Here is a 15,024-nt window from a genome sequence, read left to right as displayed (position 1 = left end):
CTAGGTTTGCCATCGCCTTTCTCCCAAGGAGCAGGCGTCTTTTAATTTCGTGACTGTTGTCACCATCTGCAGTGATCATGGAGCCCAATAAAGTAAAATCTCTCACTGACTCCATTTCTTCCCCTTCTATTTGCCAGGAGGTGATGGGCCCAGTGGCCATGATCTTTGTTTTTTTGATGTTGAGCTTCAGACCATATTTTGCGCTCTCCTCTTTCACCCTCATTAAAAGGTTCTTTAATTCCTCCTCACTTTCTGCCATCAAGGTTGTGTCATCTGCATATCTGAGGTTGTTGATATTTCTTCCGGCAATCTTAATTCCGGCTTGGGATTCATCCAGCCCAGCCTTTCGCATGATGAATTCTGCATATAAATTAAATAAGCAGGGAGACAATATACAGCCTTGCCGTACTCCTTTCCCAATTTTGAACCAATCAGTTGTTCCATATGCAGTTCTAACTGTAGCTTCTTGTCCCACATAGAGATTTCTCAGGAGACAGATGAGGTGATCAGGCACTCCCATTTCTTTAAGAACTTGCCACAGTTTGCTGTGGTCGACACAGTCAAAGGCTTTTGCATAGTCAATGAAGCAGAAGTAGATGTCTTTCTGGAACTCTCTAGCTTTCTCCATAATCCAGCGCATGTTTGCAATTTGGTCTCTGGTTCCTCTGCCCCTTCGAAATCCAGCTTGCACTTCTGGGAGTTTTCGGTCCACATACTGCTTGAGCCTGCCTTGTAGAATTTTAAGCATAACCTTGCTAGTGTGTGAAATGAGTGCAATTGTGCGGTAGTTGGAGCATTCTTTGGCACTTCCCTTCTTTGGGATTGGGATGTAGACTGATCTTCTCCAATCCTCTGGCCACTGCTGAGTTTTCCAAATTTGCTGGCATATTGAGTGTAGCACCTTAACAGCATCATCTTTTAAAATTTTAAATAGTTCAGCTGGAATACCATCACTTCCACTCGCCTTGTTATTAGCAGTGCTTTCTAAGGCCCATTTGACTTCACTCTCCAGGATGTCTGGCTCAAGGTCAGCAACCACACTACCTGGGGTATACGAGACATCCATTTCTTTCTGGTATAGTTCCTCTGTGTATTCTTGCCACCTCTTCTTGATGTCTTCTGCTTCTGTTAGGTCCTTTCCACTTTTGTCTTTTATTATGGACATCTTTGTACGAAATGTTCCTTTCATATCTCCAATTTTATTGAACAGATCTCTGGTTTTTCCCATTCTATTGTTTTCCTCTATTTCTTTGCATTGCTCGTTTAAGAAGGCCTTCTTGTCTCTCCTTGCTATTTTTTGGAAATCTGCATTCAATTTCCTGTATCTTTCACTATCTCCCTCGCATTTTGCTTGCCTTCTCTCCCCCGCTATTTGTAAGGCCTCGTTGGACACCCACTTTGCTTTCTTGCATTTCCTTTTCATTGGGATGGTTTTAGTTGCTGCCTCCTGTATAATGTTACGAGCCTCCATCAATAATAATAATAATAATAATAATAATAATAATTTATTATTTGTACCCCGCCCATCTGGCTGGGTTTCCCCAGCCACTCTGGGCGGCTTCCACAGAAACCAAAAATAGAGTAAAATATCACAGATTAAAAACTTCCCTGAACAGGGCTGCCTTAAGATGTCTTCTAAATGTCAGGTAGTTATTTATCGCTTTGACATCTGATGGGAGGGCGTTCCACAGGGCGGGCGTCACTACCATAGTTCTTCAGGCACTCTGTCCACCAAATCTAAATCCTTAAACCTGTTCCTCACTTCCACTGTGTATTCATAAGGGATTTGACTTAGATTGTATCTTACCGGCCCAGTGGTTTTTCCTACTTTCTTCAGTTTAAGCTTGACTTTTGCTATAAGAAGCTGATGATCTGAGCCACAGTCAGCTCCAGGTCTTGTTTTTGCTGACTGTATAGAGCTTCTCCATCTTTGGCTGCATAGAATATAATCAATCTGATTTCGACGCTGCCCATCTGTTGATGTCCATGTGTAGTCGTCTCTTGTGTTGTTGGAAAAGAGTGTTTGTGATGACCAGCTTGTTCTCTTGGCAGAACTCTATTAGCCTTTGCCCTGCTTCGTTTTGAACTCCAAGGCCAAACTTGCCAGTTGTTCCTTTTATCTCTTGACTCCCTACTTTAGCATTCAAATCCCCTATAATGAGAAGAACATCCTTCTTTGGTGTCAATTCTATAAGGTGTTCTTCATAGAATTGGTCAATTTCAGTTTCTTCAGCACCAGTGGTTGGTGCATAAACTTGGATTACTGTGATGTTAAAAGGTCTGCCTTGGATTCGTATCGAGATCATTCTATCATTTTTGAGATTGCATCCCAGTACAGCTTTTGACGCTCTTTTGTTGACTATGAGGGCCACTCCATTTCTTTTACGGGATTCTTGCCCACAGTAGTGGATATGATGGTCATCCGAACTGAATTCGCCCATTCCCGTCCATTTTAGTTCACTGATGCCCAGGATGTCAATATTTATTCTTGCCATCTCATTTTTGACCACATCCAACTTACCAAGGTTCATGGTTCTTACATTCCAGGTTCCTATGCAATATTTTTCTTCCAGGCATATTTTGCTTCCAGGCATATCCGCAACTGAGCGTCCTTTCGGCTTTGGCCCAGCCGCTTCATCTGCTCTGAATCTACTTGTACTTGTCCTCCGCTCTTCCTCAGTAGCATGTTGGACGCCTTCCGACCTGAGGGGCTCATCTTCCAGCGTCATAACTTTTATATGCCTTTTGTCTTTGTCCATGGAGTTTTCTTAGCAGGGATACTGGAGTGGCTTGCCGGTTCCTGCTCCAGGTGGATCACGTTTGGTCAAAACTCTCCACTATGACCTGTCCATCTTGGGTGGCCCTGCACGGCATAGCTCATAGCTTCATAGCTTGGGTGGCCCTGCACGGCATAGCTCATAGTTTTTATTTTAGCTTTTTCTAAATTTATGATGTTTACATTTGTGGTGTTTATAAGTTACCTTGATTTATCTTTTTATAATTTTATTTCTGAGTTTCAAAAGTTTAGAAATTGATACATACTTTCCCGATTCATATTCATTTCGCATTCTATTTCCCCACCAGCCCTCCATGGTGTCCCTCATAATTTCTGAAATTGATTTACATTGATTTCCTTGATTTATCATAAACAAGGACATGGCAGCAAATTCTGTCCAGGAAAGCAATTAATCTAAAACTATTATAGTTCTGACATCCTTCAACTATAATGAAGTTTATTAAATGGCATTTTCATTAATGCTGATAAATTTCCATTGACTAACATGTTAGATAGTTTAATATTTGTAATTTTTACCTGAAAAGTTGTAATTCCTGGTTAATCCTTTATCTGTGAGAAATAAGAAAAGTTAGAATGCTCACAGGAAATGACTTATAAGCAAAAAGATAAATCAATGCAATAATGTGATGAACATTACACTGCCACTAACTACATGCTAAAGTAATGATCCATTCAGCAAGGTGGAATAGCTTGATTTTATTACTTCCTTATGTCCTTTAAAACGTTTATATCTTGCATTATCCTTTAATCTACAGTGGTACCTCAGGTTAAGTACTTAATTCGTTCCGGAGGTCTGTTTTTAACCTGAAACTGTTCTTAACCTGAAGCACCATTTTAGCTAATGGGGCCTCCTGCTGCCGCCGGAGCACAATTTCTGTTCTCATCCTGAAGCAAAGTTCTTAACCCAAGGTACTATTTCTGGGTTGGTGGAGTCTGTAACCTGAAGTGTATGTAACCTGATGCGTATGTAACCCGAGGTACCTGTACTCCAAACAGGCCCCTTATCTGTGGACATGTTCTCCTATTTTTATGTTAAAATAATAAAGTGATCTGGAATAGGGTCTAAACTCAAGGCCATTTCAGCTCAACAAAACACTGGGCAATGCAAAACTATAAATAGAAAGTGTGCCCTGCAACATGTGTAGGTTCCCTCAAAACTTGGAGACTACTAAGTCTTGAGGCACACCAGGAGTTACGGAAATCTCAGAGTTAGCCTCCACCCTTACTGTTGCTGAAAGGACCACAACTCAGAGGTAAAGCATCTGTTTTGAATGCCGAAGGTCCCATGTCCAATCTCCAGCATCTCCAAGTAGAACTCAGAGACCTGCTGTCAGTTAGTGTAGACAGTTCTGAGTTAGATGGACCAGTGCTCTGACACAGGTATAAGGAGCTACTGTACCTATGTCGTTATATGTTCCGTGCACCTCATATGGTTGCTTTGGAACACCCTTCTTTGTAAATGACTCTACTGAATTTCTTCTGGACTGATTAATGAGACAAAGAAAGCTACAAATCCCCAGTCATCCTTGGCCACAATTTCTCGCTTAATCCCTGGTTGGTTTCTTGCATAATCCCTGGTTGGAAATAACATACCAGAACATGCCCGGAAGTATCGTTTCCAACTAAGGATAAAACCTGCAAGGTATCGCCTGTGTTTAGTAACACCTCTCCTCCTACTTTTGCGAGTTTAATACGGTGTCGGATTTAGGGTGGTTCAGGCAGCTCCCCCATACAGGGTGCTGAGCTGAGAGGGCCCAAAATTGAGAAGATCCATCATTGAGAAGATTCATTTGGGGGCACCAGATTTTGGCGTTGTTCAGGGTGCCATTCTACCAAAGATTACCAAAGTCCACCCCTGATTAATATATATTTGTTTTTGGCTTGGCAAGGGAGTAATGCTTAGTGGAAGGGGACAAACTTCATTTGGAGCAGGACTCCTAAGAGTTCTGGGTCCAACCAGTGGCGTAGCAAAGTCAGATGGTCCCCGGCGCGGAAAATGTCACACCCACACCCACATTGAAATCTAGTTGGACTCCCAAGAGACTGCAATCTACTCACAGTATAAAAAGACTGGCTGTGATCTGCCCATTGTCATTGCCAGGAGTTGTTCAGCTTTTTTTTAGGGAAGGATTGAGCAAAGTTGTCGAGCTTTTTCTAGGGGAGGGTTGGCCAAAGTTGTTGAGAATCTTTTGGGGAGGGTTGACCAAAGTTGTTAAGCTTTCTGTGGGGGTACAGGGCAGGGTTTGGGTCCTGAGTTGAGGGAGCTTCTGTCCTTCCCTCCAACCTTCACTTGTTTGCTCCTTCCCATCCTCTCCCTGCCTGCATGCCTGCCTCCTCCAGCAGCCCGGAAGCGCAGGGCTCTCAAAACAGCAAAGCGGTGCAGCTGTCCTCCTTCTCCTGACAGCTCGCCGTAGGTGGGAGTCACGGGTGGGCGACGTGTAGAATGTCACCCCCCTCAGTGATGACACCCGGGGCGAGGCGGACCGCCCCCACCTTGCTCCGCCGCTGGGTCCAACTTAAAAAGCGTTGATATTTCATCCCCATATTTGAAGAATTTCCCTAGTAATAGATGTACCGTAATCAGAAATTAGGAGGATATTGGAAACCAGCCCACACCAGTTAATCTGAAACACCTGCATCAGAAATCAAACCCAGTAAGTGATTGCATTCCTACTGAAGAGGTTGATTAATTATCCTACCTTTTCATCAAAGGGCAGCATTAATTCTCCCCTTTGCAGGTAAAGCATAAACTGTTTTGCAATGTAGCACCCAAATTATAAATCAAAATATCCTTCTGCACTTACTGTTCACAGTGAGTTCGGCCATTAACACACCACCTGTTGGCTCCATTCGTTGTCTCCGATTTGTACATAACTTAAAAGGAACAAAGAAAACGATTTGCTTGATCAATATTTATTTCTAAAATATTTCATTTATATCCTGCCTTTCATCAAATCAATCCTGGGGCATGCAATCCTATTAAAATAGTCATTGAAATCACAACCTCAAACTCAGTTAAAATATAAATATAAAATATAAATATATAAAAATAAAATAAAATATAAAACCCACCATTACAAAATACAGCAGCAGACTACACTCATATATGTTAGTCCCAAAGAATAAAAGGTAGACAATGCGTATGTCCATAGAACTGAACACATACTTAACAAAGGAACATTTTTTCTTCCTAATAAACCTTATCAGTGTGTTAGCATTTTTGTGGCTCTCTAGGCATAGAGGAACGATGATCCTGGGCTTATTTATTCAGAAGTAACAGAGCAATCCTAACTCCAGTGAGGCAGCAGTGGGGTGGAGTGGAGCAGCATGGCCAGGGCTGCATCCAAAGTCCTGCTGCCCATATCAGCAAGGCTGGAAAGTACAGAGAGTTGCAAAACCCAGCTCTGTGCTATTGCTCCATGTTATGCAGCCTGAACTGTGCCCAATGCCTTCAAATGAAGACAGCAAGAGTGGCCTGGGGTCCAAGGGATCATGGGCCAGCTTATTTTCCACTCCCAAACCTATTTGCAGCTTTTTGTAGGCTATTGCCAATGGGAGTCCCACAGATGGTACTTCCACCTGCCTACACTTCCAGTAGATGGAACTGGGAGTTCCATGCCAGCATGATGTCGGTATCATACCGTGGGCTGAGGCCAGTAGAGCTGTTTTGGGCAGGATGGAGGAAGACCTCTCAACCAGCCTCTTGTTAGTGCAGCAGATCAGGGGGTTGGAATTGCGGTCCAAGCCCCATGGTGTTCCATAGAGCTCACTTCCAGGAAAATGTACAGAGGTTTTCAGCCTAAATCACAAGTTCTTGGAGACAGAAGCAAGAGTCACCACAGGGCTAAGGGTGGGATCTCCAGACCAGCAGTCTCATTTGCCTCATTTCATTTCAGTTTTGTCAAAAAAGATCAAGGGTAACTGGTCAAAACAGGGTTTAAACAAGCAGCACTGAGGGGGACATATGATTCAAGTTCAAGGTAAATAGTTCCTAAGAACAAAGCACTGCAGGGTACTTAATGGAACATCAGAGGATTTCTCCTTGCATGGTTTATTCAAATTCACTGTAATAAAAAAAAATAGCATCCAATTATATTTTCTGGTCTGAGATAAACTGGTGATTTCTGGGCAATGTGTGGTGTCTTCATTCAGTTTCCACTGTCATGTGGTTTAACACTGAAGGCAGCCCTGTTTAGGGAAGTTTTTAATGTTTGATGTTTTATCACCCAGCCACATGGGTGGGGTATAAATAATAAGTGGTTATTATTATTACATGTTTCATGCTCTAAATTCTCCCAAAGATGTGCTGCAACATGAGACCTCCATCCATCACTTTTCCAGCAGGTTAGCCAGCTGCCAGATGGCAGCGATAGCAATCAGACAAGATTTGGATGTTCTGCTTTTGTTTCAAGTTGACCCAAAACCAAGAATCAAAGAAAACTGTTGGCAGTTACAGAAGTTTCTTTCAGCTACCCAAAATCAAAAAGGTGTGTGCTGATTATCTGCTATTTAGCTACATGTATCCATGGGTATATGGAGGAACGAAGTTGCATATGCAGATATCGTAATGGCCAAGTATCAGTGGTGCCCCCGCACAACACCAGTGTTTGCCACCTCCCGCCTTTTGCCTTCCACTCTACATCATAGTTGCAGTGCCCAGTGTTACTGAACTGGTCGTGCTCCCCTAAATCCACCTCTGAGAGGAGCCCTGGGTAGGTCTGGAATCTAGAAACAATTTATCCACAAACAAACATTGTCCCGTGTGTTGCTCTGGCTCCTCCTAGTGAGAAGAACCATAGTTTTCTAATTTCCATTTATTGCAGTTGTCTTGCTCTAAGGCAGGGATATAGAACTTATGGATGTCCAGATATTGCTAGACGGTAATTCCCATAATCCCTGAGTACTGGCAGTACTGGCTGGGGCCGACGGGAGCTGGATGACCATAGGGTTGGATTCAACAAAACTGATGTGCTAGCAGGACAATGAATCCTCTCTTTGGGGAGAACCCCAGAAGAGCATTGCACTGGGCAAACAAAAATGCTTGTGCTATTAGAATGATCATAGTAGTGCAATGTTGAATTCCTCCCAAAGGTTCAAAACCCCTGCCCTAAGGAGACCGGGGAAGCATGGTGACGTCTACTCTATATTACCTTTCCAATAACACTGTGAAGTGGGCTAGGCTGAGAGACAGTGACTGTTTGGCCCAAGGACCTTTAAGGCAGAGCAGGGGTTGGAACCACGGGATTGTGCCAAAATTTGCAGTCTACCCAATCCAGCAAAGTCTTAAGTTGTTTCTTGTAACAAAATGAGAAATGTATTCTTTTTCTTTTTCAAAAGGTTCAATCAAAATTCCTTTGGAATGTGCCCTTGGGAATGCGCAGGGGTTTTTTTTGTGTTTTTTTTTTGCAGGCTAGACTCCATTCTTAATTGCTACAAACAAAAAACTTACCACAGGGCACGATAACTTCTCACTGTCACATACATGCGTCTCACAGTGCAGCCACACCTTGGAGAGTTTGGGAATATTCCGGAAACGAAATGCATTAAACTGGAAGGTTGCGCGGCTGTCTTTCCCATTTTCATGCACTATGATGGTGTCATCTGTGGGGCACCTGAGCCACATGATAACAGGCACTTTTAGAAGGAGAAGAACAATAAGGCACTCCTTTTCTTCTCTTATCTCTAATACTATCACTGAATTTATTGCGGTTATTGCAAGAACATAGCATGGTTTCTGTGACAAACTGAGCACCTCTGAATGTTAGATTCAGTTGTGTAAAAAGAAATGAGAGAGTGAAATGTCTGTCCTATATATTTCTGGTTGACTGAAAACAGTAGTAATGTTGCAGAGAACAGGGTAGCCAAAATAGTGTCCTTGTCCTATAAATGTTGTTGGTCTGCAACTCCCATCATCTTTGACCAGTGTCTGTGTCGGCTGGAGCTGATGGGAATGGTAGTCCAACATCTGGAGAGCATCAACTTGGCCACCACTTGGTGTAAAAAAATCACCACTACATGAAGTGAAACCTTGGATCAAAACCCCTAATGATTTGCTCAAACCACATCATATACTGATCTCACAGGCAAACACTATATCACATGTACTATTATCTATATATTACATGCCCTTCACCCTAAGGTCCAAGCGTGGGTTACAACATTAAAGCACAATATTATTATTATTTTTAAAACAACCTACAATGATAACAATAAGGTGGGTCCTAAAAACATGCATCTCAATTGTCAAAAGTCAGAGGTATGTCTTCAGCATTCTCCAGAAACTGGATAATAAAGCTGCCGGCTGTGCCTCTGTGAGGAAGAAGTTCCACAACTTAGGGGCCACCACAGACAATGCCCTCTCCCGGGCTGCCATCCCCCAACCCTTTGAGGACAGAGAAACTACCAAGAGAACTTCCGATCTCAGCACCCAAGAGTGAAGGAGGTGGTCTTTCATATATTTGGGGCCTGAGTTGTATAATATTACTAGAAAAGTACTTCATTTGACATTAAAGGTAAAGGGACCCCTGACCATTAGGTCCAGTCATGACCGACTCTGGGGTTGCGGCGCTCATCTCGCTTTATTGGCCGAGGGTTATGCCTAGCCTAAATTTTATTCTATTAACTTCAGGATGGCATTGGTTCATTGGTTTCTTAAGATATGCTTACCCACAACAGTTCCATTTCATGTGAGTAATGTTTATGTTGACCTTCTCACAAATTTACCTACCCCTTAGTTATCAGAGGCCACTGGACTGGAAAGAAATATTCTGATGAGGGGGTTGCCCAACAGTTAGTCAGAACTACTTTAAATCTGAGGAGACAAAGAGATGTGAGTACCAGACGAGTGAAAATTTCAATGAAAATTTCACATTGGTGTTGATTGACGAAAAGTTGCACCTGCTACTTAAGCCCTTTGCTTCTACGCCAGCAAATATGTCTGAACCAATTTCTGAAGTTTCAACTACGAAGGGGGCTTCCTTCTTGACTGTAAACTTGGCATTCTGAGAGGGAAAATGGAGGAATGGGTTAGTAATGCAAAGGAGGAACAGCAAAAGCTTAACAATTAGATATAATGTCAGCAAAGATACTCTGTCACCAGCAGTTTCCCCTTATGCCATTTTTGTATCTGTGTTTCGTTTGTTTTTCTTAACGTTCTTATGATGTTTGCCCTAAATTGGCTCAACAACAGGATGCCTTGAAGTCGAGTGTGTAATGCTTCAATGAAAGCTCAAGAAATGTGGCTTAGAAGGAACTACTCCATGCAAATCACTGAACAGCCACATATAAAGGACAGCAACAAGCTGATCAGAATCAGAGGCGGGGGGGGAACCATTTATTGGCAACATCCAACTACCAGTTTGCCATAGCCAGCCATGCAGTGCTGAATGAGGAAAGCCACACATTTCTCTGGTAAGCAAGGCACAAGATTAATTGTCCATGAAGCATCAAATCACACAATGTCTTCTCAAATTCCAATGCTAAAACTGCTGGGTGAAATGACTCAAGTACAAAATTGATTCAGGGATATATATCACATAACACACACCCAACCTGGCTGGTGCATGCTATGCAAGACATTTGTGATGTGGAAAATTGTCAGAAAGAAAGATAGCGAAATGACTTTGCAACTGAATCCACCCCCCCCCCAGGCTTTCTCTCATGATGATTACATTGAATTAGGAATAGAAGCTGCTGCCTTATACCAAGTTGGACCATTAAGCTCAGTATTGTGGATGGTTTGCAGGCAAAGTATGTGTTCTGACCCTGAGCTACGTTAGTTATTTCAGTGCTCAAAAAGGCTCAATCAGTCAGTGTCAAACCACTTGTTGGATTCCAGCCTATTCTTAATAGTATAACAGAAGAGCAGTAAGAACTCGGGCACAACAAATTTTATTCTGAAAAAAGAAGTTGATAAATAACCAAGACACGCAAGCTGGTGAAATATACATAAATACATAAGAAAACAAAGTAAACCTGACAATTCAGGCTAATGGCCCATCTAGTCCAGCATCCTATACTCACAGTGGCCAGGCACATGCCTGCAGGAAACCCACAACTACAACAGCATTCTGCTCTCCTGTTTACCACAATTCATCCCCAAGCCACAGCTAGTTAAGTAACTGTTACAGACAATTTTCCAACAGTCTTTTATTCTAGGTGTGCTGAAACAAGGAATATAAACACCAACACAGTGCAGTTTCAGTGACATTCTATTACTTTAGGGTCATGGGAAAACGTCAGTCACCTGACCCCATGGAGAGAATCTCTGCTAGAGTATCTTGAGGTCTGGCCTCTTCAGTTATTCATGGCAAAATCTGGGCCACCCTCTGTCTGAAATTTGACAGAAAGAGATTTGGAGTTGATTTCTATTCAAGCACTGAGTGTGCTCACACATACTGTACCAAAATACTGAAAGGGGGTTAGAACTTTCAGTTAAAAGCCTTATAACCTGGAACAAACATGAGAAACCAAACACAAAGCGGAATAAAGATCCCAAGAGAACAATAAGCATCTTCTCGATTCAGAGGATAGCTAGGCAAATTTCAGGGGGAATGAAAGGAACTTCTATGCGTAGCGAGACCTAAAAGACAAGATAGTCATTGCCCTTTGTTTGTGGCTTTCGGGAGGGTTTAATGGCGTCAGTTACAGCACTAGTGCAGAATGCTGTGAGTACAGTGCTTGGACCGCAGTTTGGAACTGCAAATATATAAAGATGATGTAGAAAGCAGTCTGCATAGTACATTGTTACATGATCAGTTCAGTAAACAATCAGATCCTAAGGGCATGTTTGGTGTAATGTAGGGAAGAATCTCAATGCTGGGTTCATTTGCTACAAAATTTGAATTAACATAATTCAAGTCCATAGAATAATTGAGTGGTACCAGACCAGCCTATAATACAGCAGATGTTTACATAAGTAATGAATTGTTCTGCTGCAAGACATATGCTCACCATGCCAGCCAAGGGGCCCATAAATTAAAAATCTTAAAACCTACATGGTTACAGTCAAATTGTGGCTCTGGCATCTGGTGCAAAAACTAAGTGAGTTGATACATGCATGCCTATTATCACCCAGTGACTACAGCATCAAGCGATGATTTATATAAGTGAAACTTCTTGTCACACAATGAATAGTACAGAGTCCACACCACACTACCAAAAACACAATGCGGAGCTGCCATTCTGTGAATGGGAGAAATTCTTCCATTTGCAGAATGAGTTTGGATCTAGGTGAAGCTCCAGTGACTGGAAGTGGAGAAGAGGTGAGTTTCACCATTTCTCCCTACATCCCCCAGGCCATCTCTTACGCATTCTAAAGGGACTCCAAACTGCCAAGGCCTGAAATCATGCCATTCCACAAGCAGAACTCCATTGAATTCTTGGTTTAACCCAAATATTTTTGAATGCAAGCTGTTTATAATATTGAATAAGAAATGCTTAAGTGATGACTGCACATGCACATATCTTATTATACAGACTAATAGGAAACCCTTATGCATACTAATAGCAAAATACATTTTTTGAATGCCACATAGCCGAAACAGCATTAACCACACACCAGTAAGAAGGTATCCACAGGCTTGGAGGAAGCACAAGAAATAATAATAATGGTTTAGGGGGAAACTAAGGAATGGGAAGTCCAGTGAGGATGAGCATGTTTAAGGCCATGGAATGCTGGAGAGGGTAAAAAAAAGGGGGGATGTGGGAGGAAGGGGAATGGAATGGAAGAATGCATGACTGGATTGATGGCAAAATCTTGCTGCAATCTCACTTGTTTGAAACCTAAAAACCACTGTTACGGCTTGCTAGTTTGTGTAGCCTATGGTACCCCCAAAGAGTAACTGAATGTCTACAATCAATTTTTTCATTTACATTTGGTAAAATGGAGGCAGTTTCCTATGCATTTGCATATTTTTGGCCTCTTCACTTCACCATTGCACCATCGAAAAATTTACAGTGGAGCAGACACAGACAGCAGACAGACACAGAGGGTACTTACAGTATAGAAGTTGAGGGACAGCTGGCTTTCAAATGAACCGGAGCTGCCATTCTTCACATGAATAGTTGCCACTCTAAAAGAGGCAGGAAATGTCACATGACTGAATCATACACTGTTGAATGCAGAGTGAGGCATATGCTAGAAGATGAAGGCCAATTGAATCGAGGCAGAGTTACCTTTGGTCAAAGGCAGCGTGGTTCACCAGATAGTTTGCATGGTATGTGCATGTAAATGAGTAGTTTACAGGCTGACTCTTCACAATCACAGAGGTGTCATTGGAGACGATGGAGTTATAGAAATGATAGATGGGGCTTTTGAACTGCAACCATGAAAAGATCAAGAGGTAAACGGTGACACTGCATATGCCATTTTTGTTTTACACGGTCACGTCAAGAGTTCACTTCTACATTATCTCAAATTTTTGAAAGAGTAAACACACATGAGAGAACATGCAGGAAGCACACTGTGACTGATCTGGTGAAATAGACTTTTGCCAGCAAAAAGTCATGGCCTATAAATAAGTTGGTTATTAAAGTCTGTGGGTTGTTGTTGTTTTGCTCCAAACTTCATATTTTTAGATTAGATTACAGAGGGACTCTGTAACCTAGAGTCCCTCAGCAACTGTGAAATAGATTTGCAGTGCTTTATTTTATTTTTTTAAATGTCTTGTAGTTATTAGATGGATTAGACATAAACATACACCCAAATCTCCATTCAGATCTTCCCCACATGTACAAGGGAATGTGTGAAGTAGGAGCTGATCTGCAGTGTTAGCCCTAGGTATACACCTATTTAGTACAGGGTCTGCATAGGGATGTGTGGCATGGCACCCATGATTGCACATGTGCCGCAACTGTGAAAATCTCCCTAGTGCACAGAGCTGTACAGATGTCATTTTAAATGCCTGTACATTAAATGGATAGGGCCAGCAGTGTGTGTTCCATCAGGGTGAAGCTATCAGGGATCAAATATAAATTTTAACAATGGATCTATATAAAACAATGTTGAAAAGGTATGAGATATTGTGAATCTATTGTTTTTCAAATTATAAATAAAAAAAGTTGTAAAACTGGTGAAAGTCTCAGGAAAGGTATGAACAGCTTCAGACATTTATTGGACACAGTCACCATCCAACTTGGGGAAGCATTTATACTTTGGCTACTTACATCAGATTGAGTTCCACAGTATGACTTATTTTTGGGTGACAAATCTGGGATTGTAAACTGGTAATACCCAGACTCATGGACCCCGTTGTAGCAAATTCCTCCAAGAGCCAGTTGATTAACTTCCCACCCATAAGGACATTCGGGGATTCTTGCGATTATGGTTTTAGGATAACAGTACACCAAAATGGCATCTAGAAGTAAAAAAAAGGAGCGGGAGGAATGCACTACTAGAGCATGGTTAAGTGATTACAAAATGCGCCTCTATCATTATTTTGCAAATGCCAGTGAAAACACAAGTTCGAAGGCTTAGCTCTGGTAAGCCTGGACTCAAATCAAGTGTTCAGCTTGGCAAATAGTTGTTTCTCCAGACGTTCAAACTACATTCAAAAAATGCACGTGGTAGGAGGCAGCAGCCTGCAACCCCAATGTACACATTAGGATGCCTGCAGGCTATGTCCATGCCACATCATGTTCAGATGGGTGAATCTGTCACTTTCGGTTTCTCTCAGTTTCTCATTTCCCGTCTTCAATTTTCTACATTTACACATCAGTTTGCAATTAAAGCAGTGCTTTTTTCTTCTTCTACAAAGATGTTTAGGGGTACTGCCATTTCCCCACTCATATTGAAATACTGCCCCTCCATGAGGCCAAACTTAGATTCACAAAATGTTTAGGGGTATGCGTCCCCCAGCGTCCCCCAAGAAAAAAAGCACTGAATTAAAGAGAGAGAGAATAATCAGCTGCTAACATTTCAGTTTAATTACAGGTACCCTGAACAGGGGCTAGGGGCAGTGATTCAGATAAGTTCTTTCCTTTATCTAGACAAAGGTACTATTGCAGGTGCTATTATGTGTGTGTGACACACTCCAAAGAAGCCGGCAGAGATATTGTACTCTTTCAGCTATTTCCCCGCAACCTCCAAATTACACTTCCAAAGCAAGAACAGGGATACTGTCTCACATTAACCCACCATTTATGAAAGCAACAGGCCCTTAATTTGTGTTCCAGTACTGAATTTCAGTGATGAGGTGTCCAGTGCTGATGGAAAAGCCAAAGGATAC

The 15,024-nt window shown here is 42.1% G+C and overlaps 1 protein-coding gene across 1 annotated transcript in view; it reads right to left on the bottom strand.

The window, feature by feature from the left end:
- Window positions 1-15,024, bottom strand: part of TECTB (tectorin beta) — a 35,695-nt gene that overhangs the window by 1,865 nt on the left and 18,806 nt on the right. The window contains exons 4-11 of the mRNA XM_081006455.1: window positions 13,964-14,154; window positions 12,974-13,116; window positions 12,798-12,870; window positions 9,695-9,798; window positions 9,525-9,608; window positions 8,247-8,409; window positions 5,602-5,671; window positions 3,314-3,346 (exon numbers count right to left, since the gene is read on the bottom strand). Coding sequence (XP_080862581.1) covers window positions 3,314-3,346; window positions 5,602-5,671; window positions 8,247-8,409; window positions 9,525-9,608; window positions 9,695-9,798; window positions 12,798-12,870; window positions 12,974-13,116; window positions 13,964-14,154 — 861 coding nt within the window. The remainder of the gene's footprint in view (window positions 1-3,313; window positions 3,347-5,601; window positions 5,672-8,246; window positions 8,410-9,524; window positions 9,609-9,694; window positions 9,799-12,797; window positions 12,871-12,973; window positions 13,117-13,963; window positions 14,155-15,024) is intronic.

This window comes from Podarcis pityusensis (genome assembly GCF_964106645.2).
Source record: "Podarcis pityusensis genome assembly, chromosome: 5".
NCBI lineage: Eukaryota > Metazoa > Chordata > Lepidosauria > Squamata > Lacertidae > Podarcis > Podarcis pityusensis.
Note: the sequence above shows the minus strand (reverse complement) of the source record. Positions and strands in the feature narration are given on the sequence as shown.